Source organism: Hemibagrus wyckioides, linkage group LG19, assembly GCF_019097595.1.
Source record: "Hemibagrus wyckioides isolate EC202008001 linkage group LG19, SWU_Hwy_1.0, whole genome shotgun sequence".
NCBI lineage: Eukaryota > Metazoa > Chordata > Actinopteri > Siluriformes > Bagridae > Hemibagrus > Hemibagrus wyckioides.
In genome coordinates, this window is record NC_080728.1 from 15,554,815 (window position 1) to 15,578,220 (window position 23,406).

The window sequence follows — 23,406 nt, forward strand, 5'->3', positions numbered from 1 at the left end:
AAACGTTTTATACCTACAGTGAAACATGGTGGCGGTAGCATAATTCTGAGCGTTGTCTTTGGATTGTTTCTCTGACTCCATATCCTGTCGCTAACTCTGACTTTTTTTTGTATGGCCTCCTCTAGATAATCATTGTTTTGTTGTCATATGCTTCTTTTTGTAACATCACTCTGATTTACTCTTTCTCAGAACTTTGTCCCAGACTTGTTTTGATAGCTCATATTCATGGTGTTTCAGTTCCAGTTGTAATATTAAAATCATGCAGAAAAGTTCAAGGGGTGTAAATACTTATGCAAAGTACTGAATTATATTATTGTTTACGCTTGCAATTCAGATCAAGGTGTATTTTGGCTCTAAACTTGGAATACACCTACTGACCAGCAGGGGGCATTGTATTTCAAAACAAAAACTTTAAACTTGGTGCTATTTAATAATAATAATAATAATAATAATAATAATAATAATAATAATAATAATAATAATAATAATAATAATACAAAACCAGTGCACATTTTATGAATGGCAAAATAGCAAATAAAATTTTAATATACCTGCACAGAATCAACAAACAACAGGGTAAGTTGTTTCCAAACACATCACTTATATCATCCATATAAAATCACTATAAAATGGCACTCTTTAATACTGCTTTGCTTAAACTTCTATGGGTTTTTCAAACATTCCCATGATAAGTGGTACAAAAGTCTCTCTCGCCAGATCATGCAATGCTGTCAGTAGGCACAGCAGGAAAAAATCAGGATGAGCTTAAGCCGGAGCCATGTTTCTCGTCTCAACCTATGACTTATCAGCAAGAACGAAAGCCTTAAAACTGGGGAATTTTTCATTTCTCCCAAAAATAAGATGTGTTGGCAAGGAAAGAGAGAAAGTGGACTAAATAAATAAAAGTTGTAGTGGCTTCAGTCATTTTAGGGTAGATGTTTAAGCATATATTTCTATATTTTTTTTAAAAAGATCACGTCAATCTATTTGGCTGTTTAGACATTCACTCACTTCTCATACATTCTCTAGCATCACAAAAATAGAAAGTACAAAAAAATACTATTAGCAGGAAAAAAAGAGCCACGGAAATAACACTGGTGAGTCAATGATCTTATAAAAACAGCGGGTGGATAGTATGCGAACATGAGTGTTTGGCGCGGAAACTTAGCAATACTCTGATGTGATGTGTCATCTCGATTGCTCGTCAAACAGTGAGACAGAAATATGTGAAATGATTTGGCACTGTCAGTGAGCGCTGTCTTTCCTCCAGGACAAGTCTCTGAGATTAGAGAGAAAGGGAGTGTGGGATAAGTCCATATTAAGGCACTGTGACATGGAAGGGGCTTCCGGGCACCATCTCATCACCCCATTTGACGATTAGGATGTAGTCTCCTTTCTCCTTGACTGTATATGTGACGTTGTACATCCTGTTACCCATGTGCTTGACATAGACCTCTTCACACGGAGTCTTTGGCCCGTGCACACCCACCATCAGCATGTTTGTCCCTGCAGAATTAAATCATAATGATTAATAAGCCTACTCAATTAGGGTATAGTTATAATTTAATCATTCCTTGGGGTGTACAAACTTTTGCACAGCAACTGTAAGAGCACATTAGTGCAAAGATATATCTGTGACTTTAATAACAAGTCTAGTGGATTTTCACTACTGGTTTCTGTGGGTTAGGATTACAGTGAAGAGAGGTGTGGTCATCTCACCAGCTTTACTGCAGTCTACTGTGAAGGTGTTCTTCTGACCGATGAAGGCTTTAGAGAGACCGGATCCCCGTGACACCACTTTGCTGGCATCGGATGAAAATTTGGGCAAAGACGCAAAAGAACCGGCCATGGTGGATGACTTCGTGACTGTCTCCACCAGCACAGACGAGGTCTCGTGGAGACTGTGTCCCCCAGACAGACGTGGACCTACACACAGCGACAAATAGAGACACATTTTTAAAGAGCACTGCTGTTTGCTAATAATACTGCATGGAACTGGTCTATATGAAAATATTACATAGATACTGTGATAAATTAACACACAGAAATGCCCATACACCTGTATAAGGCAAGCTAGCCATGTACTGTATCTCACAGCACTGTTAGCCAGCCACACTATCTAAAGATTAGTCTAATAATCAGATCAGTGCTTGGTTTTTAAGACATAGCTACTTAGACTAAAACTTGCTAGCTTCTTGTAAATAGATTTGCAATTCAGTTTAACTAGCTACTAAACAGAAAATCGTCCAGTTATACTAGCAAAGTAGCTACCATTAGCCTTTTATGTAGACCAGTAGCTAATGTCAATAGCAAGCTAGCTAGCCTTAGGCAAACTAGCATATTGTGGAAACCAGTATTCTGTATGAAGCTAGCTTTTAAGCAACTATAGTCAGCTTCACTACTTATATCAGGCTGTTATGCAGTGTAGCCTAACGCTAATCACAAGGTTGTTAGCAAGTCAGATAAAATTAGGAGTAAAGTATAGTGTAATTACAAGGGTTGCTAGCTAACTTTTGACGAAACTATTGTATTGTAGCCCTCACACTCACAAACTGGTGGCATGTTATAATGGTCTCATAGAGGAAGAGCATGCTACAAGGAAATGTCACAAAACTAGCTGTAAATATTAGATATTTCTGCTGTGTCTGCATTCATTTTCTGTCGTGTATTCTGTTAGCAAAAACTAGCATAAAAATGTTCTTAGTATTATAAAGTTCTTAATTTGCATCCACTAACTCATTAGCAAACTCTTTACTTATTCACTCTCTCTCTCTCTCTCTCTCTCTCTCTCCCCCACACACACACAAACATTCAAGCTTTTTATAGAAACCTCCAATTCAGCAATATTTAGCTCTACAGTGTGACTAGAGTAACACAGGAAGTGCAAAGAGAGCACAGCTATACAAAAAAATAACAATAATTTCTTTCTTATACTCTAAATAAAGTAGATCAATTTTCACAACACAATGTCTCACCAGAAACTTTAGCTTTGAAGGGGCTTCCGACGATATGCTGTGGTCCTCCGTATTTAATGGAGATGAGGTAGCTGCCGGGGGCCATGGGTGTGTACGTGACCTTGTAACCCTCGGGACACTCTTGGCAGTCCATCTTCACCTTGGAGGGTCCGTCGATGGTGACAGAGAGAGCTCCGGTTCCAGCGTTGACTGTGTTGACAATGAATTCCGAGGGCACACCTTTGAGAGATGGAAAGAGAAGGGATGAAACCTTTTCAGTACTTAACACAAGAGGAAATATTTCCTAGCATCAGCATCAACCTGTATCTTATGGGTTTTTTTCTCCACTGTACAGCAGAACAGGTTCACAATTAAAAATAGCCCATATGTCATTTATTCTATAACACATTATAACTCCCAGTATGGATATTATACGAGAGCCTGTAGTCTAGTTCATTAAAACAGTAGGATTTATTGTTACCACTGTGAAGTTGATTATTTTCTAATAACCACACATCCTGAAGCAGTCTAATGGCTAAGAGGATCAGGAGAAGGTTCTTCCCTCAGGTCATCAGACTCTTCATTACAGACATGTCCACATTAAGATCCCTTAGGAGCCCATAAAGACTCCACTTACTCTTTTTGCCCTTTCTTTTCGGTTACTACATGTAACATTAATTCCTCATCACTGTTCATATTGTTTCTTATGTTTATTCATTTCTTAAATTAATTTAGTTACATACACAGTCTAAGGAGGAGCAGGTCGGCTTCTCATTTTGCCGCATATAACTGTGTATGTGACAAATAAAATGCTGAATTCTAACTCATGAATCTTGAAAATGTTTACAAGTTTTGAGAACAAGGTATCGTTTTTTTTATTAGTTCATAGTTACATGTGGAACATCTATAAAGCAAGTGGGTTTCTTTAATCACTTATGTTATAGAAGTTAAATTCTACTGTACATAAACATTCCTTACAAAAAGTTCTGTGATCTCTCCCACTGAAGTTGTTACTTAGCGAAGACTATCGAAGACATAATAGAATAGAATGGATGCATTAATATAATCCTGTGATTTATCTTACAACCGCAACTACATTCGGAGTTGCCTTAATAGAAAGTTCATCAACCCTTTCCGACTAACAGAATTGAGAATTTAAAATCACTGTGCTGTAAAAGAAAGATAGAAACTTCTCAACTTACAGTATTTTACCTTACCTTTACCTTATTTTACCTTTTCTGTGAAACAGGGGCTTGCTCTAGTATAATATACAGTACACTTTGTGTTCATTATTGTTTTTCCTGGGGTGTACAAACATTTGCACTCACCTATATTTTGACACACTGCTCCTGATACATATTAATATAAGGCTGTGTGTGTGTTTTGCATGAGTGATGTCGGTTACCTGTAGTTCCTCCCTCCAGCCCTGGGCCAAAAGCAGACACCATGCCCGGGTCTCCTACTTGACCTGGTTCTCCCACACGGATCTTAAAGGGGCTGCCAGGAATATGGCTTCCATTGAAGCGCACATCGATGGAGTGGACACCATTCTCACGTGGGATGAAGCGAATCGCATGCTTGTCTGAAGAAAGGAGACATAAAGTGTTTTGAAACAGAATGCTCTCAAAAGACATCTATTTGATTGTGTCTGTGTGTGTGTGTGTGTGTGCGTGTGTGTGTGTGCTCACCGTTGTCTAGTTCTGTGATGTAGCACTCCTCCACTGCCCCAGATGGTGTGTGAACCTTGGCATCAATCATACCCCGTGCTCCGTTCAACTGCACTGCAAAGGAAGCTTCCTGGTTCACTTTCAAACCCGTTTCCTATAAAACAAATAGGAATAGTGATAAATACATTTCACTGTGCTGTATTTATGAAAAACGGAACCTTTTTTTGAAGGCATTGATTTATAAATCAAAGGCACACATGGGTGCCGTCTCAGTTGCAGTAAAGAGAAAGATCAAGACAGGGTTTTTATTCCTTTAAGTTGTTAATGTTTTAGGAGATGTCACGTAGTGTCATATACCAGCAATGAAATTAGTCTCACCTACCATGCTTAACCTTAACTCTAGCATCAAATCATCTCTGAATGGTGTGCACTTCATTAGTCATGTATATGTATGTGTGAGAAAGAGCAAAAGAAAGAAAGAACAAGAGACAGAGAGAGAGAGAGAGGGAGAGAGAGAGAGAGAGAGAGAGAGAGAGAGAGAGAGACAGAGAGAGAGAAAACCCACCTGTAGGCTAGTAACAGTAAGTCTTCGGGCGTCGTCAGACAGCGTCGCTATGGGAACGATGAATGGACTGTCTGGGATATGCTCATCATTGAATTTGATTGACACCTCATAGTCACCTGTCAATCATCGAAACACACTCTTTAACAATCTCATTAACACAACATGGATTATCGAGACATCACTAAAACATATTTACAAATGAAGTTTAAATAAAAAGGTGACTGGCTGTGACCCTGTTTAATTCGATCTTACCAGGCTCTTGGACCACATAGGCCACTCCGCAGGAGCCGTCCTTCCTGTCTTCAAATGAGATCTCAGCTTTACTGGGTCCCTCAACAGCGATGGATAAACCACCGGCACCTGCTTCACGCGTCCAGATACTGAACTCCGCTTCAAAAAAACCCACAAATGAGTCTCAGTGATAAAAAAAACCCTGAATGGAGCAGTGTTTAATTTAACTGGGCGTTAGTCAACATCAATGTAAGTGCACTTAACATACCTGGCACTCCGGCTACTCCTCGGTCGAGACCGGTACCACCTGCACGCACTTTATGGGCTCCTCCTTCCCCCAGGGGACCTACGGTGAACTGGAAGGGGCTGCCGGGGACGTGCTGGCCACGGTATTTCACGTTGACTGTGTGAGGGCCCATCTCCTGGGGCACAAAGCGCACACTGTAGGTGCTGTCTTCACCCTCGATGATCTCTGCATCCTCCATTTTTCCAGTAGGGCTCGTCACCTGAGCCGTCATCTCCTGAGTACTAGCCTCACCTGAGAGAGAGAGAGAGAGAGAGAGAATGAAGCAACAGAAAAAATTTATAAACTTAACTAACCTATTGACACAGAGTCTAAATTTGGTCTGACGGTAAATAAACCTAAGTTCACACTAATGTCACCCCCCTTCCTACACACACACACCCTCGGATTGGCGGGACTGGATGCCACTGAAGGGCCCCATGAAACCTCCGAACACATCTCTGAAGGGATCTCCTCCAAGCTGTGTGCTCTCCTCCACACGCACTTCGCGTTTGGTTTCTCCTGCCCGCGTCTTGCTGATCTCAGTGCGCTCGGTGCGTGTGTATGTGTGGCTGCTGCGCGTGAAGGTGCGCGTTAGCCTTTCTTGGGCCGACACCATCTGAAACCAGTTTCCTGCAGGACGCACGGGTCCAGAGAGAAGGAGGAAAGCCAGAGTAAGAGAGAGAAAGAGGAAAGAAAAAGCAGTAAGACAAGAGGAAATCAGGACAGCGAGAAAAACCTTGCATGCTGTGCCTACTTTTTATTCATTATCCCTTTTTTTTAAATCATTAGCTCTCATTAAAACAATAAGCAGGTGAAAAAGTGGGAACAAAGAGCAGGTGGTGTGACAGATGGAATAAGGTGCCGAAAGGAAAAATAGTACTTGTCCTCCAAAGTGTTTTTTTTTTTTTTCCTCTTCCTCCACTAAGATCTTAATTCTGTAACGGCTCGGTTAAGCTGTAAATTCGCCTCACCTGGGATTTTGAGGTTGAGGTCGCAGGTGCTGCCTACAGTAGCTATAGATGGAGCCTGCCTCCTCCGGGTGATGCTCTCCTTCATCCTGCCCTCCCCCAGCACCTTCACTGTGAATGGACTTCCTGTAGAGAGGTGGCAAATAACAAACATCACAAACTGCAAACTTCTCATTTCCCATATGTAGCATCATTAAGGCATCCAAAAGCTTCAGTGCAACAATATGGCTATGGCTCAAATACAGGACAATTCCTAAACTAAGGCTTCATAGTGAATGATGAAAAGGAGACTTTTTGGTTGCGTTTCAGTGTGGTACGACTGCAAAGCACTGATGAAAGTGGAATGCGTTATAACAGGAAATGAGTCATTTCTGATCTAAAATAAAAAGCAATCTCTTACGGATATCACGCGACGTAAGAGCAATGCAGTGAAGGTTCTGCTTTTCTATGTGGCATTTATATGTCTAATGAAAAGCAATAGCATTAAGTGCACTGTTTTTCACTTTATGAAAAATAGCATTAAGTGCACTTTTTTTTTACTTTCCTGCTGTAGCGGCTTTGCTTTAAATGTGGATTGCATTTACCTCTGACAGCACATTATTTTTGAATGTTTTCCACTGAAGAGAATTTTGTATTAAATGTCCTGTTTTTCCATGTGGTGTGTTTTCTGTAGGTCACTAATAAAGGGCTTGAATGGTTTTTTTGTTGTTGTTTTTTATGATGTATTTGAAATATAATGAAAAGAAAATAATGGCTTTAAATCTTTTAAAGCCAAAGAAGCCAAAAAATGGAATTCGTGGCTGTTTTGTGGTTCCTATATTCAGCATTGAATGTCTTTGTCATGTCACACTACACAGTGGTGGTTAATATGAAGCTCACATGAAAGCAGACACTCAGGGCTTTAAGAATTTGTAGTTATTCCAAAGTATTACTGTTTTTACCTAGCCTAGTAAGGGCAATATATTTAGAAAAAAAATTGCTTGTTCATTGATTATCTTCAACCACTAAATTTCTGTGTAAGTTTATTCAACAGATGGAAAAACCACATGTCTGACACTGAAAGCCAACAGAGTCCAGACTCATTTTATATCAGACTTGCAGAGATAAAGTAATTCATTTGTTTATACTGATTGAAAATGACCCATAAGTCAATTTCAATTACCTGGCACGTGCTTGTCCGCAAACTTGATGTTGATGATGTAGGTGCCTGGCTCTGTGGGGCAGTAGGTCACTTTGCATGTCCCATCCTCGATGTCCTCACAATTAATATCCACTTTACTGGGACCTTCGATTGAAAGACCCAGACCACCGTAACCTAAAAGATGATGGAGAGATATTCACCCTATCATTATATCGATTATGAGACCTGCTCAGAAAATGTAATACATGTATGTGTCTGTGTGTCTGTGTGTGTGTGTTAATTATAAATATTCACAGACTAGTATTTAAAAGTGCAGCATGGCATCCCACAAGGTTCTGGTTAAAGCCTCCTAATGTTCTCATTTACATTTCTGGCATTGGGCAGACACCCTTTAAGGGCCTTGATCAGGGGTCCAGCAGTGGCAGATTGGTGGACCTGGGATTCAAACTCACACCATTCTGATCAGAAAACCAACACCTTAACCACTAAGCTACCACATCCCCCAATTCTCTTTGTGTACATATCCCCAAGAATATATAGTCGACTTTCCTCTCTTTGCTGATGACACAGCTGCACTTACCAATATAGCTGTGTTTAGCATGAAATGGAAGACTGTTTTACGATGGTAAATGAATGATAATAAATCCGTCCATCTATTTTCTATATCGTTTATCCTACACAGGTTTGCAGAGAGCCTGTTAGACCTGTTATCGCAGGGCACAATCTACACTCACACATTCACACACTACGGACAATTTAGAGATGCCAATCAGCCTACAACACATGTCTTCGGAGGAGAAAACCAGAATACCCAAAGGAAACCCCCAAAAGCTGTTCTGCTCTCAAAAGGGTTGCTGATTTCATCCCACAGAATACATTTAAAAAGTCAAAGCTAAGTCTTCAAGTTACAAAGGCTGGATATTAAATTTAGATGATTTCGCACTTGCTGATTTCCTGAAGCATTACAGCCCACCCCGAGCATCGGAAGCAACACTGCTGAGAATGCTCTTTTTTTCTTCTTCTTATTTTTACATTATTCTTAATATCCAGAGAAAAGTCAAACCTGTTCTATTTGGACTCTGGAATGTTTTTATTTATTTATTTATTTATTTATTTATTTATTTATTTATTTATTTGCACAGCACTTTATGATTTTAGTAAAATGAAAAGTTTATTAAAAAAATATCCTGCAGATTTTTTTTGGAATAAGATGTCATCTTTGCTTAAAATAAATATCATCTTTGCTTAAATACAGTCTTTGTTCAATTTCATCTTTACAGCTCCACCTATTATGATTCTGTGTCTCGTCAATTGAAATATGGACTCTCACCTGCGTTTCTGGTGTCCACGATGAACTCGGCCACCTCAAAGGTCTGTCCCTCCACCAGACCTTTACCGAACACTTTCACTTTGCTGGCGTCTCCGATCTCTGACTGCCCCACCATGATCTTGAAGGGGCTGTTGGTCACGTGTTTGCCGTTCTTCTTCACGCTCACCACGTGCTCGCCTACTTCCTTAGGAGTGAAGGAGATTCCTGAGGAGAAAACAGACAGAAGATGACTCCTCCATGAGCTGATCATTAATAAAGCATAAAATCTCAAGAAGTAATGGAGTGAAGTGGTATAAAGTGTGTGTTTTTGCATTGATTAATTATTTTATCTTCACAAGTCTGAGTCAGGACTCTGTTGGCTTTCAGTGTGAGACGTGTTTTTGCGTCTGTTGGATAATTTTAGTGGCTGAAGATAACACCCTCAAATTTTAGATACTTATGAATAAACACCTCATAGATATGAAATGGTTGGATATCACCATTTACTATAAAGACAGAAACATTTGTGTGAAAAAAAACCTAATAATTATGGATAAATATACTGTATGTAGTCTCTAACAGGCTAGTTAAAAACAAAAATACTTAAGACACAACTGAAAAGAAGAGGGAAGAGTTAATTACAAACATAGAGGCCTAACACTCCTAAAAACACTGCTCCCACATTAGAAAACAAAGACAAGCATTAAAAGAGAGAAGAGAGTGAGATTCAGTTGGTTTGCTCACCGATGTGACGATTAGGAAGTCTCTTGAGCAGACAAGGCTCTTCGTTTCCAGATGGAGCTCGGATGCTTGCGGTGAGAGAGCTCAGGTCCGTCTCTGTTATCTTCAGGGACACGTCTGTAGCTGTGCCCACGTTCAACTGGGACGTTCTCATGGAGTCATCTCCTTCACAAGAGAAAGAGCGGGATGGATAAGGATAAGAAAACCGAGAAGAAGGATGAAGCAGGAAGGAAAGATGGAGGGTTTAGTGTAGAATTCAATTCAATTTTATTTGTATAGCTCTATTAACACCTCATCCTCATCAGAGTGACACAGAAGAGTGTGAATTACCATAAACACCAGAGAGTGTGATTAGGAATAATGTCTTTTCTCCAGTTGCATACAGACAGTTGGAGTTGAATAACCAGGAGCTCCTGAGCAACTTATAAATTAGCTCAACATCAGAGTTCTTAATACCATCATTTAACTGTATAGTAATATTATGTAAGATACATAAGGGCACAAAAGGAGTGCTGTTGTTAGAAAATAATCAAAAACTGTGTGCTGTGATAAGCGGTGTGAAACCTTGAAGAGTTTTACACACACACACACACACACACCTGTAATCTTGGCTGTAAACGGGCTTCCAGGGATGTGCTTGTCATCAAATTTGACGATGATATTATAGTCTCCTGGTGCAGTGGGCAGGTAGGACACGGTACAGGTGCCATCTTTATTGTCCTTACAGTTGATCTCTGCTTTAGACGGACCTTCCACTGCCAGAGACAGTCCACCTGAAACCAGAGAAAAACTGAATAATGAAGCAAGGGACAGCAAACAAAACTCAAAAAACCTTTAGAGGAGTTAAGAAAACACCTTCTCCTGCATCCTTGGTGACAATGGTGAAGATCGCAGGTTTGTTAATCATGCCGTGACTCAGGCCAGGCCCATACGCAGTCACATGACCACTGTTTATGGCATCGACGTAGAACTGCAGTGGACTTCCTGTTGATGGAAGTAAACAGAATAAATACGTGGCTTCGCTTTTGGTACACGGAAGTGTAACATAATAATGACACAAATATATATAGATGTAGATAAAGAAGTGATTTATCACCTGGTATGTGGTTGCCATCATACTTGATGTCCATCTCGTGCAGTCCTTTCTCAGTGGGAGCGTATTTCACTGTCACCGTGCCGTCCTTATTGTCGGTGATGTGAGGCCGGGCTGTCTTCCCAGAAGGCATTCTTACCTCACCTAAAGAGCACACAGTGATACATTCATTCCTCTGGTGCTACATGAACTGAGACGCTAAGTTTTTTCGGGAATGTTTTTTGATAAATCATTGCATTTGTACATTGGCACCCTTCAAGAAAAAGTGCAAAACTGATTATATAAAAATGATGAAACTAGCTACTCCTTTAACAAAAATAATTCTCATACTTTATTGTAAATTATAGTATTTCTAAGAGTGATGCAGTAGGTAAATAACTACTCATGTTACTGTCCTCTAGGTTCTCAGGATTCCTCCCACCTCCCAAAACCAAGGACGTGTGTGTCTGTGTGTGTGCGCATGGTGCAGTGCAACTGACTGGCATCCCATCCCAGGATGTATCCCAACCCCAGTGTTTCCCTGGATTAGCTCCACTGAATCCCTGACCAAGATAAAGTTTTCTAAAAACGATGAATGAGTCTTTTCTCCCCGAAACATATATAGAAAATTCTTAAAATCTCCATCAAAATATATCTTTAAATCATGATAAGCGTCTTTTAACCCAGAAAATAACAATCCATGTTTTTAGTGGTAGAAACACCTTGCTTATTGGTCATCTCAGTCTCTGGATTTGACCTCTAATGGAACTTACTAGAATCAAAATGTCCACAGATGTTCGTGTCCAGCATTAACACAAATATGAAGTGTATTTAGTTGATTATTTAAAGCTCAGTATTTTCACATAACAAGGTTTTAATAATGATGTGGATGTTTTCAAAACTAATAATGCAATTATTAGTCATTTCAACCTAGCAAATGTAGCAATACAAGTTTTTTATGAATAAAAACATGAATATGAATAGACATCATTTTATGAATAGACATCAGACCTCAATTAACCCCCTATATGCGGTCTGGAGAGTCATTATGTTATAACATTGAGCTAATTAAGCTCAAACTATCACTTATTGCATGCTAATACTTCATTAAGGGTGCCAATAATTTAGAGCTGATATCTAAGATCTCGTTTTATATGGTTTACGCTCGGATCAAACCTGTGATCTCTCCTTTCTGCACTGTAAACGGGATGACCAGACTGAAGGGTCGAAGCATGGGCTCCATGCCATTAATAGCTGTCACGGGTTCCTCTGTGGCCTGAAACAGAAACCGTTTCATATAAGCATCAGTGACTAGTAAAACCATCTGAGAGGATCCTAGTCAACAGAAACAAGAAAGCCATGCACAAAAGAAGTCAAGAAGGTTTCAGTTGAAATGCTGACTTAGGTAGATGAACTGCAGTTGAAATGTTGCAGCTGAAGTGATTTTGAAGAGAAGATGGATGGAAAAGGATGGCTGAGGGGTTAAAAACCAGTGCATGAATGGGATGGAGACTGTATAAAGGAAAGTTGTGGAGAGGGCTTTAAATGTGTACCCAGTGAGGGGAGTAGCCCTGGTAAGGCGAGTAGGGCTGCTGTAACTGCACTTTATCGCACGGCTCCTCTATTATAGGAACGGTATCACACGCCTGGAGATGGAGGAAGTCACATGGTTAGTTGGCTGAATTCACTCTCATGCATTTTATCTGCCACTCTTGCCAGCTAATCAACATGACCCTAGTACACAAATAAGCCTCTTAGTTACAGTTACAGTTATCTCCTGAAATTTCTCCTGAAGGTGCAGGTTGTAGCTTTAGATGTACTTTGTGACACAGCGCTGCTAAATGCTCAATTCTGATTGGTCGAAATGGGTTGATCGTTGCAGCAGCAGATTTATATTAATGTTCTCACTGTAGGCTTCAGCAAAATGCTGTGATATAAGAGGAATGCTGTTATTGGATAATTATCTGTTTATGTAGAAAAGCAATGTTTTTTGTTTCCTCATATATGCAAATATATGTAAATTTCCAAATGGCAAAAAATCATAGCATGCATTTAGAGTAAATAGTATATAGAGTGTCTTTAAATGAACTTCAAATGGTTAAATGTTATGAATATTGATCAGGACCATTTCTAATTGGTTATCAATCACAAAGTTCTAATCGGTCCATTTTTTTCTATTCCAGACCCCAACACATTTTATTTTCCAATCCAACTCAGTAAATACCGACCACATCACTGGTTTACGAAGGTCCTGACGCTGTACTAGAGCATAAATCGCAGGTTCACAAGAACTATCTGATCTTTACATCCTGACACATCTCAATTTCACATAATACAGCAAGTGCTCACCACCACATGGAAAGGGCTGTTGGGGATGTGTTCTCCTCCAAACCGAATGGTAATGATGTATTTCCCGGGCTCTGGAGCCGTGTAGTAGATATCGAACGTTCCATCTGAGTTCTCGACCACGTCCACATCCAGTTCCGCTCCGTCGGGGGTGGACACTTTGCATGTGACTTTTCCCTTCCCAGCAGCCTTTGCATCTACAGTGATGACCGTTTCCTCGCCGATCTGAATGGTGGGTCCGAGTCCAGAGCCTGGTAGGGATTTAACATTTGATTATTAATAATAATACAAGGATGACTTTTTGTCCAGAAACTTTTCACAATATTAAGTGTTGAACTACTCACCCAGGCCATGTCCTCCAATGGAGACTGCAAGCAAACATTACAGATAATAGTATTAGTAGTTAGCTAGTTAATTCTATTGACTGACGTCTATTTCACAATCATATGAAGTCCATAGCATGACCAAAGCAAGCAGAGGTTTTCAGATTTGGTCATATGCTTACCTGTGACCAAACACTTGCTGGCATCTCCAGTGGGCAGCGCATGGATGCGGTACGGAGAGAACGGAATCTCGTCTCCTCCATATTTGATGGTGATAGTGTAGCGACCTGTCATGTCCGGCACATAGGACACTGTGTAGGTTCCGTCTCTGTTATCCCTGATGTTCGCTTTCTTTGGCTTTCCCTCTGGATCCTATTCAAAAAACATGCAGTTTAACAAGCAAGTACGTCGTATGTGAGGGCTTTTCACACTAGAAATAGTTAACTCTGGGTCATTGTAACAGAATCTTGTTTGGTGTTTCACACTGCTAATATTTTACCTGGGGTTAAATCCTGGCTAATCATAATCTAACATTTTAACATCTAACAATTTTTTGTGTGTGTATTTGCTTGGTCAACAGCAGGATAAATACAGCATGCAACTGCTGTAAATATCAGCTTGTGCTTTTTGATCAGTGAGGAAAAATGTCAGCATGAAAATCCTCCCTGGCCTTTTTAAGCCTCCCGAGAGGCACAAAGACAAGAAAACAGAGAAAAAGACAAAAGATAAAATAAAACTTGAATATTTTACTACTGTTGTGACTGTATGAAGCAGGATATGAGGAGACGGGGTAAGCTGTAGGACTACTTGGTGGTTACGGTGTTAGACTGACTGGTTGTGAGTTCAAATCCCAGGTCCACCAAGCTGCCACTGCTGGGCACCTGAGCAAGGCCCTTAACCCTCACTTGCTCAAAATGAAATAAAAATGTATGGATAAGGGCGTCTTACGGAAATGTAATTAAATTTCTGCTGCTAAGCATCAAGCCATAGCACCACTACAAAAGCTCTGCTATATCTGCATCAGAGCAGGGTTTCATAACCCGGCAGTACTAATCCCTCTTCTATATTACCAGCGTGAAACGTTCCTCCAGCCGAGGTTAAAAGCAGGGTTTATAAGGACAATATCCTGGGGATTAAGCTCAGTGTGAAAAGCCCTTATGTGTATCATCCACATTTCAAACTCATACATCAAACAACATCAAGCAAAACATGGCTCTTGCTCATGGATATATGAATCTACAGCTGATATCATTCCCATCCCCTAACTTTAAAAAAAAAAGAAGAAAAAAAGCAACGAATATTGTATGAAAAATATGTTATCTATGTTTTAGGGAGCAAAGCTTCTTTATTAGTTCGTTATGTAATGGAAACCACATTGAATAATTAGATCACACTCAATGGAGTGTCAGTCCACAGAGACCAGCAGAGGTAGAATATTACAAAAAAAAAAAAATGAAGGATTTTCCTGAATTAAAATACATATTTTCTGTGCATTTCGCAGTGTTATTAAATATTTAATCTGTTACACTACAAAAAAAACGACATCCTATAATCCTGAGAGGTTTACACAACCAAAAGCACTGAGGCTGATGCTGAAGCGAGTGCTTAGCATGAATAATTAGTAAATTACTGACTTTTATTATGTATTACTGAAACAGAAACCAAGTAACAATCTTAAGGTTTAAGGTTTAAAAAAGGTAAACACTTAAAGAATCTACAGTAAAATGTAAAGAATTAGCTACTATTTCATCCTTAAAGCATGGAGCGTGGAGCATAGAGGTGGTGCAAGAAAGGGTTTTTACAAATACCACAAAAACTAACAATGTATTTCACACATAATATCATGTGAAAACACTGTAAAATGTAAAGAAAATATATATTTGGAGAAACACGATCAGAGCGCTGTAGAAATTTCATTTCTGTACTTGCTCTAATACGGTATCGTTTCTATAGTAACCACATACATAGGGATTTGCACCCAGGTTCGAAAAAACTACGTATGATTGTTGAAGATTTAAGGTGTTGTTTATTAGGAGACGTTTATCTAGCAGTTATAGAGGGACTCTCTTCTCAGCACACTGTTTGTAAGGGTCTAGTAAAAGGTTTCTGGCATAATTCTTTACAACAGACTAACTGAATTTTGTCTTATTGACTCCAAGAGCGAGACAAAACAGAGGCCAGTTGAGGGAATGACGACAGCAGGCATTATTTTGTTTCATGGATGTAAAAGATAATAAACCGTTACCAATTCTGACGTCACTGATAATTTTAAAAAGAAAAACTGAGATCCCAACTTGCGCAACAGTAAAAGCAATCATCAGGTGATACTGAGATTGAATACTGACGATGGATATGAGAGACCATGCACTCTTTCTCCAAAAAATAACAGCAACACTAGAGTCTGTGAGCTCATGGGGAATTGTTTCTTGCCATTGTCGCCTCATTAGGGATAAATTAAAATTGATCATTTCTATCTATATTCCTGTAAAGCTGCTCTGTGACCATGTCCAGTGTTAAAAGTGCTGTACAATTAATATTGAATTGAATTGAATTGTGCTTTAGTCATAAGTGCCCTATGATTCAGCTGTTCAAAAATATGTGGCTTGATGGTTTCATGTGTCATGAAAGAAGCAGGTTGTAAGAAACTACTGGGACAATTCACTACCAGACCACCAGAGGGGGTGCTGGCGGGGTGAACTGCAATTCCTTGTTCGGTGTCATGTGTTTAGGTCATGTGTCATGTCACCTGTTAGTAATCATCCCTAATGTGTTGCATTATTTATACCTGCCCTTATTGTTAGTTATTGTTTCACCGTCACTTGTTTCTATGGTGATTTTTGTTATCAGAATCAGAATCAGCTTTATTGCCAATTACTGTGGGTTTTACACGTACAAGGAATTTGCCTTGTTGTATTGGTGTATTAAAAAAAATATACATAAACATAAAAATCTAAGAATTTTAAGTAAGGCTAACTGTGTAGAAAATCTAGATAATAATAGTGCAGTATTATACTGTATTAAAAAAGTGAAGCAGTGCAAACAATTAAATTACCAACGCTACAATCAGTGCAGATGGAAACGTTGACTGTACATCAATTGTACATTAGTGACCAGTGCAAAACTCTCAGATTGAGGTAAGAAGATAAGCTAGAGGTGCAGGTGCTAATGTCCAAGAAGGTGGATAAGAGACCATGGTGGGTCCTGCATGTTGCTGATGAGGCCAGAAACTGTTTTTATGGCATGAATTATATTGAGTTCTTGTGTTTTTTCAGTCAAGTTTCCAAGTATTGTTTATTTAAGTATCGTCTACTTTCTGTTTTGTGTGTCACTTTGTGATATTTTTATTTATATAATTGAATTGTCCAAGTACTGTAGTTTCTTACACCGGTGTTTGTAGCTGTTCTATGATGGCAGAGAGCTGGATGGCGGGTGGAAATTGTAAGGTGACCAAATTTGGGAGAAAATCAGGAAAAATCCAAACAAACAAAGAAACAGAAAAGGTTTGTGTTGGAAAATTGCTGGGGTATAAGTGGAATAAAACACTTTTACATGCATGTTTCCTTTGTTTCGCGTAAAATCCTCAACTTTGTGGTGGAAATAATAACTCTACTTTGTGTCTTACTCCTTACTTAATTCATCCCTTCAAGAATTATCAAAAGGCATGCTTGCACATGAGTAAATACACTCTAACAGCACATTTGTTTACAGCATTCGTTTCTGAGTAAAGTTTCCACCACTTCCTGTTGTGTATAAGGCGTTATACATGTTCATGGCATAGCGCCTGAGCCATTAGTCCTGTTACAGGAACTATAACTCCCAATAGCCATCTCAATGTTTGTGTCACTTGTTTAGCTGAACCCTAAATGTTCTATCTGAGTGTTTTCACTAAGAAAATGTAGAATTAAGAGATTTTAGAAGTACACTGACAGGAAAAATAACACATCCACTGGGTAAACTTATTCTCTGTATGTTTCTCAAGCGCCTTACGGCATATGATACTCCACTCCAGAACTCTGCTTTACACTATAAGAGGTAAAAGTATAGGGATCTAGGTCACTGGGTGCAAGAGGGTATGGAGGCTCAAAATCAGGGAGAGGAGGTAAGGGAAGGAGGGGGGAAGACGTCAGACATGATGAAAGGGACGGAAAAAGAGGGGCCCGAAAACAGGCCTTACACAGCCTTTCTTAAGAATATAGAAGGGGATGGTGCCCTTTACAATATGGCTGTCCCACACCCTCCTTCCCCAGTCCTCCACATACAGAGAGACCTCGCGCCTGCACCCATCCGGATCCTGCAGTTGGGGTCAAAGGTCAAGATGTGGAGCAGGAGTAATGAATTCTAGTCATAGAATAAAGTGTTTGAGGAATAAAGCTGAAGAATGAATCATGTGGCTCACCAGGATTTGGACAGTAAGGAGTCCTTCACCAGCGTCACGGGCATCGATGGTGAATTCTACTGGAAGGCTGGCAGGGACACCAGCGGCATTCAGACCAGGTCCGCTGGCCCGAACTTTACTGGCATCATGAGCAGGCAGGGCTTTTACCTTAAAGGGACTAGTACAAACCAAAGAACAACAAAGCAATGGTGTTAAAGCCTTGTTAGATTAGTGATCATGAGGAAACTGATCATTAGGGTAATGCTGTAATTGTAATGAGTAGATTGCGAATAGGACAAGATCGTACCTGCGCGGTACTTCCTGGTCAGCATATTTAACATAAACGGTGTAAGGGCCGTCCTTGGAGGGGGTGTAAATCACAGTGTGAGTACCATCACCGTTATCTGTAATGCTTACCGGCTCTGTCGCTCCTACAGGGGTGAAGTATTGAAATGATTAGATCAATAATGTTAAAATATTGTTATTATTGAACAATTAGATCAATTGTAGGTAATCAAAGTGTAAAATAATGCTTGGTGTTAGCTCCAAAATTATTGGCACCATTCATGAAAATTTGAGTTTTCGAGTTCATTGAGTTTTTGAGTTCATTGAGTTTTGATTTTGATTCTCAAATGCAGTTTTTTCCTTAGCAGCCTTCCAATGTTTAATAGCTTCAGTTAACACCATTGAGGCTCTTGTTGGTACACATGTCGTCTTGGACCCTTCAACATGAAGGAGATCGCAAGTCTCCCTATGATTCTATATTCAGGTTTGTTTTTGTCTAAAACACTGATTTCGTGATGTTTTTTGTTGTTAGTTGGATGTCTGATTAAGGAAATGATCTTGTTGAATAATGTCCTTCACACAATGTTCCATCTTTTTATTATAACTTATAAGGTTTGATATTCAAACCTCTGCTGAAGGACTGAAGGGTGCCAATACTTTTGGAGCATTTATCAAAGTCATAGTGTATTTAATAAAAATAAATGTGTGTATGGTATGTGTGTCGTGGGTGCAGTAAGCTTTTACCAGTTGGGCTGTAGAGTAGCACCTCTAGTGGGGCCAAGCCAGCGTTACTGCAGTCCACGGTGAAGGTTTGTGGAACATGAGCTCGCACACCATTTCCTAGGCCTGGGCCAGAACACCTCACCTTACTGGGATCCACCAGCTCTCGAACTGGGACTCTGAATGGACTGCCTGTGTGGCAGAAACATCCAACATGCTATTTAACACAATCCTACACTCTTAAAAAAAGATCCTTGAGGTTCGATATAGACCCTGAGGTTCTATACTTGGCTAATAGAAACTTTTCCCAAAAAAGGGTTCTGTGTAAAACCTTTAAGAGCAATGAACATTTTATACTAAACAGTTGTGTAATTCAAAGAATGCTGAAGGTGAAATCAGTGCCATTAGTTTTTGGAATTGTATCTAATATGAAGATAACTCTGTGAGATGTTTTGAATAAATGTTTAGGAATAAGAAATTCCTAGGAAAAGAAGATCAAATAGTTTATCAAATTTGCGAAATAATTAAACCTGAACTGACAGAAACAACTCAGTAAGGGAGAAGTTTTTTGCTGTTAGACAATTTCTTCATGACACAATGCTGTTGTTTTTATTGAAATACATTTAAAGTGTGCTTCAATTTGCTGCATTTTCTTGTCAAAATGTAATAATAGTAAATCATGACAAGGAGAAGAAGAAGAAAGAAGCACAAAATTATTCTAAAAAGAGCCATGAAAATTGGATTCAAACAACCCCATTGGGTTCTATTCAATGTACGCTTCATAATGTCTCCATTTTGCAGGTCCATATCTGAAGCAAGTGACAGAACCATTTAGGTCCTATATAGAATCATTTCTTTTAAGAAGAAACAGTCTTATTATTGTCACATATACATCACAGCACAGTAAAATTCTTTCTTCACATATCCCAACTTTGGATGTTGGGGTCAGAGCACAGTATCAGCCATATTGCAGCTGCCTTGGAGCAGACAGGGTTAAGGGCCTTGCTCAGGGTCCCAATGGTGGCAGTTTGGCGATGCTGGGGCTTAAACCCTGATCAACAACCAAGAGCCTTAACCACTTGAGCTAACACCACCCCAGAATGTAAACCTAATAAACCTAATGAAGCTCTCAGGCTACTACTAACTAATACTGATTTATCTCAATTTTATTACCCTGCTCTCGGGTTAATGTAGAAAAATACTAATAAAACAACAAAGGAAAGCTTTGAGATTGAAACTTTGATTTGCCTATCCTGCAAAGGGAATATCCCACCTGGGATGGGAAGGCCTCCAAATGTGATGTTAACGTCATACTCTCCAGGAGTGAAGGGAATGTACTCCACACTGCAACTGCCATCTTTATTATCCTTACAGGACATCTTAGCCTCAGATGGGCCCTCGATGGCCAAGCCCAGGCCACCTGTACCAGCACCCCTGCAAAAAGAGACAGACAGATGCTTTCCATGATTTTTATGCCAAATGCATTAACTTTTCAGAATCTATTCCCAGATCCAGACTTGACAGCACGATATATTTCAGAGTAATATTATTTAAGATGAGAAAACTCAGTAATAAGTCAAAATAAAATATGTACCTGGTCTCCACAGTGAAGCAGTTGGATTTGTTGACTAAGCCCTCTTCCAGACCTGGTCCATACGCCCGCACACGGGTCGGGTCACAGCCTTCTGCTACTGACACTCTGAACGGGCTTTTAGGAACCGGCACGTCGTCATACAACACCTCGATCAAGTGCACTCCTGGACATACACATGCACACCATGTTACACTGTATGTGTAGAGTTAATGGGGTAATTAAAGGTTATTTCTTTTCATCAGAAGGAAACTGACTCTGTCACTGCAGCTCTAAATGCAATATACTGTACATTAGAACCATATCACTTTAATCTGTACAAAATCCTTATCCTAACCATGCAGTGCTTTTAGGAAATTGATCCTTCTTGTGAAATTGTGATCAGAAATACAATCAGCTTTTTTATTTCTACTAATGTCTCGTCATTTTGTTTGTAGAGGACGGTTTATGTACTTCATTAGTATTATTAAACCAGATATTCGGCGCTCTTCAGTTTAGTTTAATAAGATTATTTTGTAAGAATGAATCTGTAATGAGAAGCTGAATATGAGCATAATGGTCCATACTGGTATGAAACACTGGAATTGTATCCAATCAATTTTAGATGCTTATGAACAAGAACTTGGGCCATCTCATATATTTACATTTATATCTTTGAAGATATAAACATGTGTGTAAAAATAATATAGGCTATGGATATTTTGCCTCTACTTTCTAGACTACTTTCACATGAGCCACTCTACCATTGTGGAGTGTGACATGACAAACACACACCCCAAAAAAACAGATAAAACCAAATTCCATTTTTTGTCTGCTGGTAAAAAAAGAGTTTATATCTTTAGGCTTGTCAAGCATATAATTAGAGCTCAAAACCGTGCTGCTTGTAAAATTCATTAGACCAACCGTACTACCCTAAAACACCACAGGTTGACGCAAATCTCAGCATCTTGTGTTATTAAATGATGCAGAAGAGGAGATTGAAAAAATCTGGTTTCAGTTCATTACTTCCTACATCCAGGACCACTCTCACTGGCTAATCCTTCAAGCTCAAGGCCAGAGATGTTGCTGGGAAGGAGCTGGACTCTCTAACAATAGTGTCTGAAAGGAGGATGCTGTCCAAAGTACGTTCTTCATCTTGTCCATCTTGGACAACACCTCCCAACCACTCCATAACATGATGGTTATTCCAGTCTGAGGAGTACGTTCAGTGACAGACTTATACAACCACAATGCACCAGGATGCCACAGAAGGTCATTTTGCTGTGGCCATCAAACTACATAACTCCTCCCCCTGAGCATAAGACACATGGCTTTTGATATAGTTTTAGATGTTCACGCCACATTTATATAATATAAATATTTTGGTTAACTTATGTGCAATCATTTTTCAGTGCCATAAACTGTTACATGTGCAGTAAATTGTATAACTATTATAGATAGATTGAAGTAATTTCTAAAAGTGTCCCAAACTTTAAACCAGTCTAGAAACAGAGGCCTCTCTTACCATCCTCATAAGCAGTGTACTCCACTCTGTAGGTCCCATCCCCTTTATCAGTGATGTATGCGTCTGTGCTGGAGCCTGAAGGGTTAATGATACAGGCTTTGATATGGTTTCCTCCGGTCAGATTGTGAGTGCGGCTGTCCACAATAAAGTGTGTTGTGACCTCTCTGAGGACCCCTGTTAAGCCACACAAACACCAGAAAAAACTTTACAACACACTATACACAAAACACAAAGACATACATCAGCAACTGGATGCTAGCAATTATTCCCTCTTTCATTTAAGAAAGCTGGACAGACTATATCATTAAAGCACCGCTGCATCACCCTCATTAGCTAAATTTTGGAAAACAAGATAGTAAATTGTAAATGGTAAATGACAGCTTTGACGTAACTTTCTTCTGTTTTTAGGTATTTACCCCAAGCAGGTAAACAGATTTTTTTGTGCATATTATTATGGAGATTATTATGTATTGCAATACATAATAAATAATATTATGCAATAAAATTGAAACGTGGCCCTTGCTAAAAAAGTGTATGGATGTCCAATGTTTCTGCTGGGCTAAGAAGGTGTACCTCTAGGTTCAACTCCTGGTCCATAGACTTTGATCCCGCTGGTGTCGACTGCAGGATCCACCTGGACGCGGGCAGGAAATTTTGGCACAGCATGTCCACCATATTTAATGGTGATGGTGTACATGCCATGGAATGGGGGCACGTAGGTGATGGAGTATGTGCCGTCGCTGTTGTTCTGGATGTGCACTTGAGCCTGGGCACCCGAGTCTGAGATGATCTCGATGGTGAGATCAGCATCCCCAGCTTTGGAACAGTCCACAGTGAAGGACGCAGCCTCGTCCACTTTGCCTCTCTCTAAACCTGGCCCGCTGACCGTCACCTTGCTTGGGTCGAATACAGACTGCACCATGGCTTTGAAGGGGGAGCCGGGGACGTGCTGATCGGCAAAAAGGATGTTGATGGCATATTCACCCGGTTCAGTCGGCAAATAGGATACGGAGCAGGAGCCATCTCCATTGTCCTGGCACTCAATCTTGGCCTCACAGGGACCCTCCACCGTCAGGCCTAGCCCACCAGTGCCAGCGCCTTTGGTGTCTATGGCAAATGGAGCTGGTTTACCTACAATTCCTCCTCTCAGGCCTGGGCCATAGGCTCGCACCTTAAGTTGAACAAAATGCATTCAAATATTATTAAATATATATTCATCATATTTAAAAGCAGACCTTTTACTTCAGACAGTGGAACTGTGTGACTCTCCTACTATGCACATGACTGTGGTATGTAATAGATCTACTTTGTTGTTGAAAAATGCAAGT

At 39.8% G+C, this 23,406-nt stretch overlaps 1 protein-coding gene across 6 annotated transcripts in view; it reads right to left on the reverse strand.

Moving 5' to 3' along the window:
• Nucleotides 1-511: 511 nt before the first annotated feature.
• Nucleotides 512-23,406, reverse strand: part of flncb (filamin C, gamma b (actin binding protein 280)) — a 79,121-nt gene continuing 56,226 nt past the window's right edge. For 2 of the 6 annotated variants that reach the window (XM_058416783.1, XM_058416781.1), the window contains 28 exons: nucleotides 22,652-23,249; nucleotides 22,079-22,252; nucleotides 20,578-20,740; nucleotides 20,257-20,417; nucleotides 19,008-19,175; nucleotides 18,286-18,409; nucleotides 18,000-18,156; nucleotides 13,786-13,975; nucleotides 13,625-13,648; nucleotides 13,284-13,531; nucleotides 12,488-12,580; nucleotides 12,111-12,210; nucleotides 10,959-11,099; nucleotides 10,718-10,846; nucleotides 10,462-10,635; nucleotides 9,866-10,027; nucleotides 9,143-9,346; nucleotides 7,834-7,986; nucleotides 6,675-6,797; nucleotides 6,103-6,333; nucleotides 5,686-5,955; nucleotides 5,439-5,576; nucleotides 5,187-5,302; nucleotides 4,643-4,775; nucleotides 4,360-4,536; nucleotides 2,976-3,194; nucleotides 1,720-1,926; nucleotides 512-1,506 (listed from right to left, as the gene is read on the reverse strand). In XM_058416783.1, the coding sequence (XP_058272766.1) occupies nucleotides 1,319-1,506; nucleotides 1,720-1,926; nucleotides 2,976-3,194; nucleotides 4,360-4,536; nucleotides 4,643-4,775; nucleotides 5,187-5,302; nucleotides 5,439-5,576; nucleotides 5,686-5,955; nucleotides 6,103-6,333; nucleotides 6,675-6,797; nucleotides 7,834-7,986; nucleotides 9,143-9,346; nucleotides 9,866-10,027; nucleotides 10,462-10,635; nucleotides 10,718-10,846; nucleotides 10,959-11,099; nucleotides 12,111-12,210; nucleotides 12,488-12,580; nucleotides 13,284-13,531; nucleotides 13,625-13,648; nucleotides 13,786-13,975; nucleotides 18,000-18,156; nucleotides 18,286-18,409; nucleotides 19,008-19,175; nucleotides 20,257-20,417; nucleotides 20,578-20,740; nucleotides 22,079-22,252; nucleotides 22,652-23,249 (4,965 nt within the window). In that variant the 3' untranslated portion in view covers nucleotides 512-1,318. The remainder of the gene's footprint in view (nucleotides 1,507-1,719; nucleotides 1,927-2,975; nucleotides 3,195-4,359; nucleotides 4,537-4,642; nucleotides 4,776-5,186; nucleotides 5,303-5,438; nucleotides 5,577-5,685; nucleotides 5,956-6,102; nucleotides 6,334-6,674; nucleotides 6,798-7,833; nucleotides 7,987-9,142; nucleotides 9,347-9,865; nucleotides 10,028-10,461; nucleotides 10,636-10,717; nucleotides 10,847-10,958; nucleotides 11,100-12,110; nucleotides 12,211-12,487; nucleotides 12,581-13,283; nucleotides 13,532-13,624; nucleotides 13,649-13,785; nucleotides 13,976-17,999; nucleotides 18,157-18,285; nucleotides 18,410-19,007; nucleotides 19,176-20,256; nucleotides 20,418-20,577; nucleotides 20,741-22,078; nucleotides 22,253-22,651; nucleotides 23,250-23,406) is intronic. The other 4 variants (XM_058416784.1, XM_058416782.1, XM_058416786.1 and 1 more) reach the window with 2 other exon arrangements.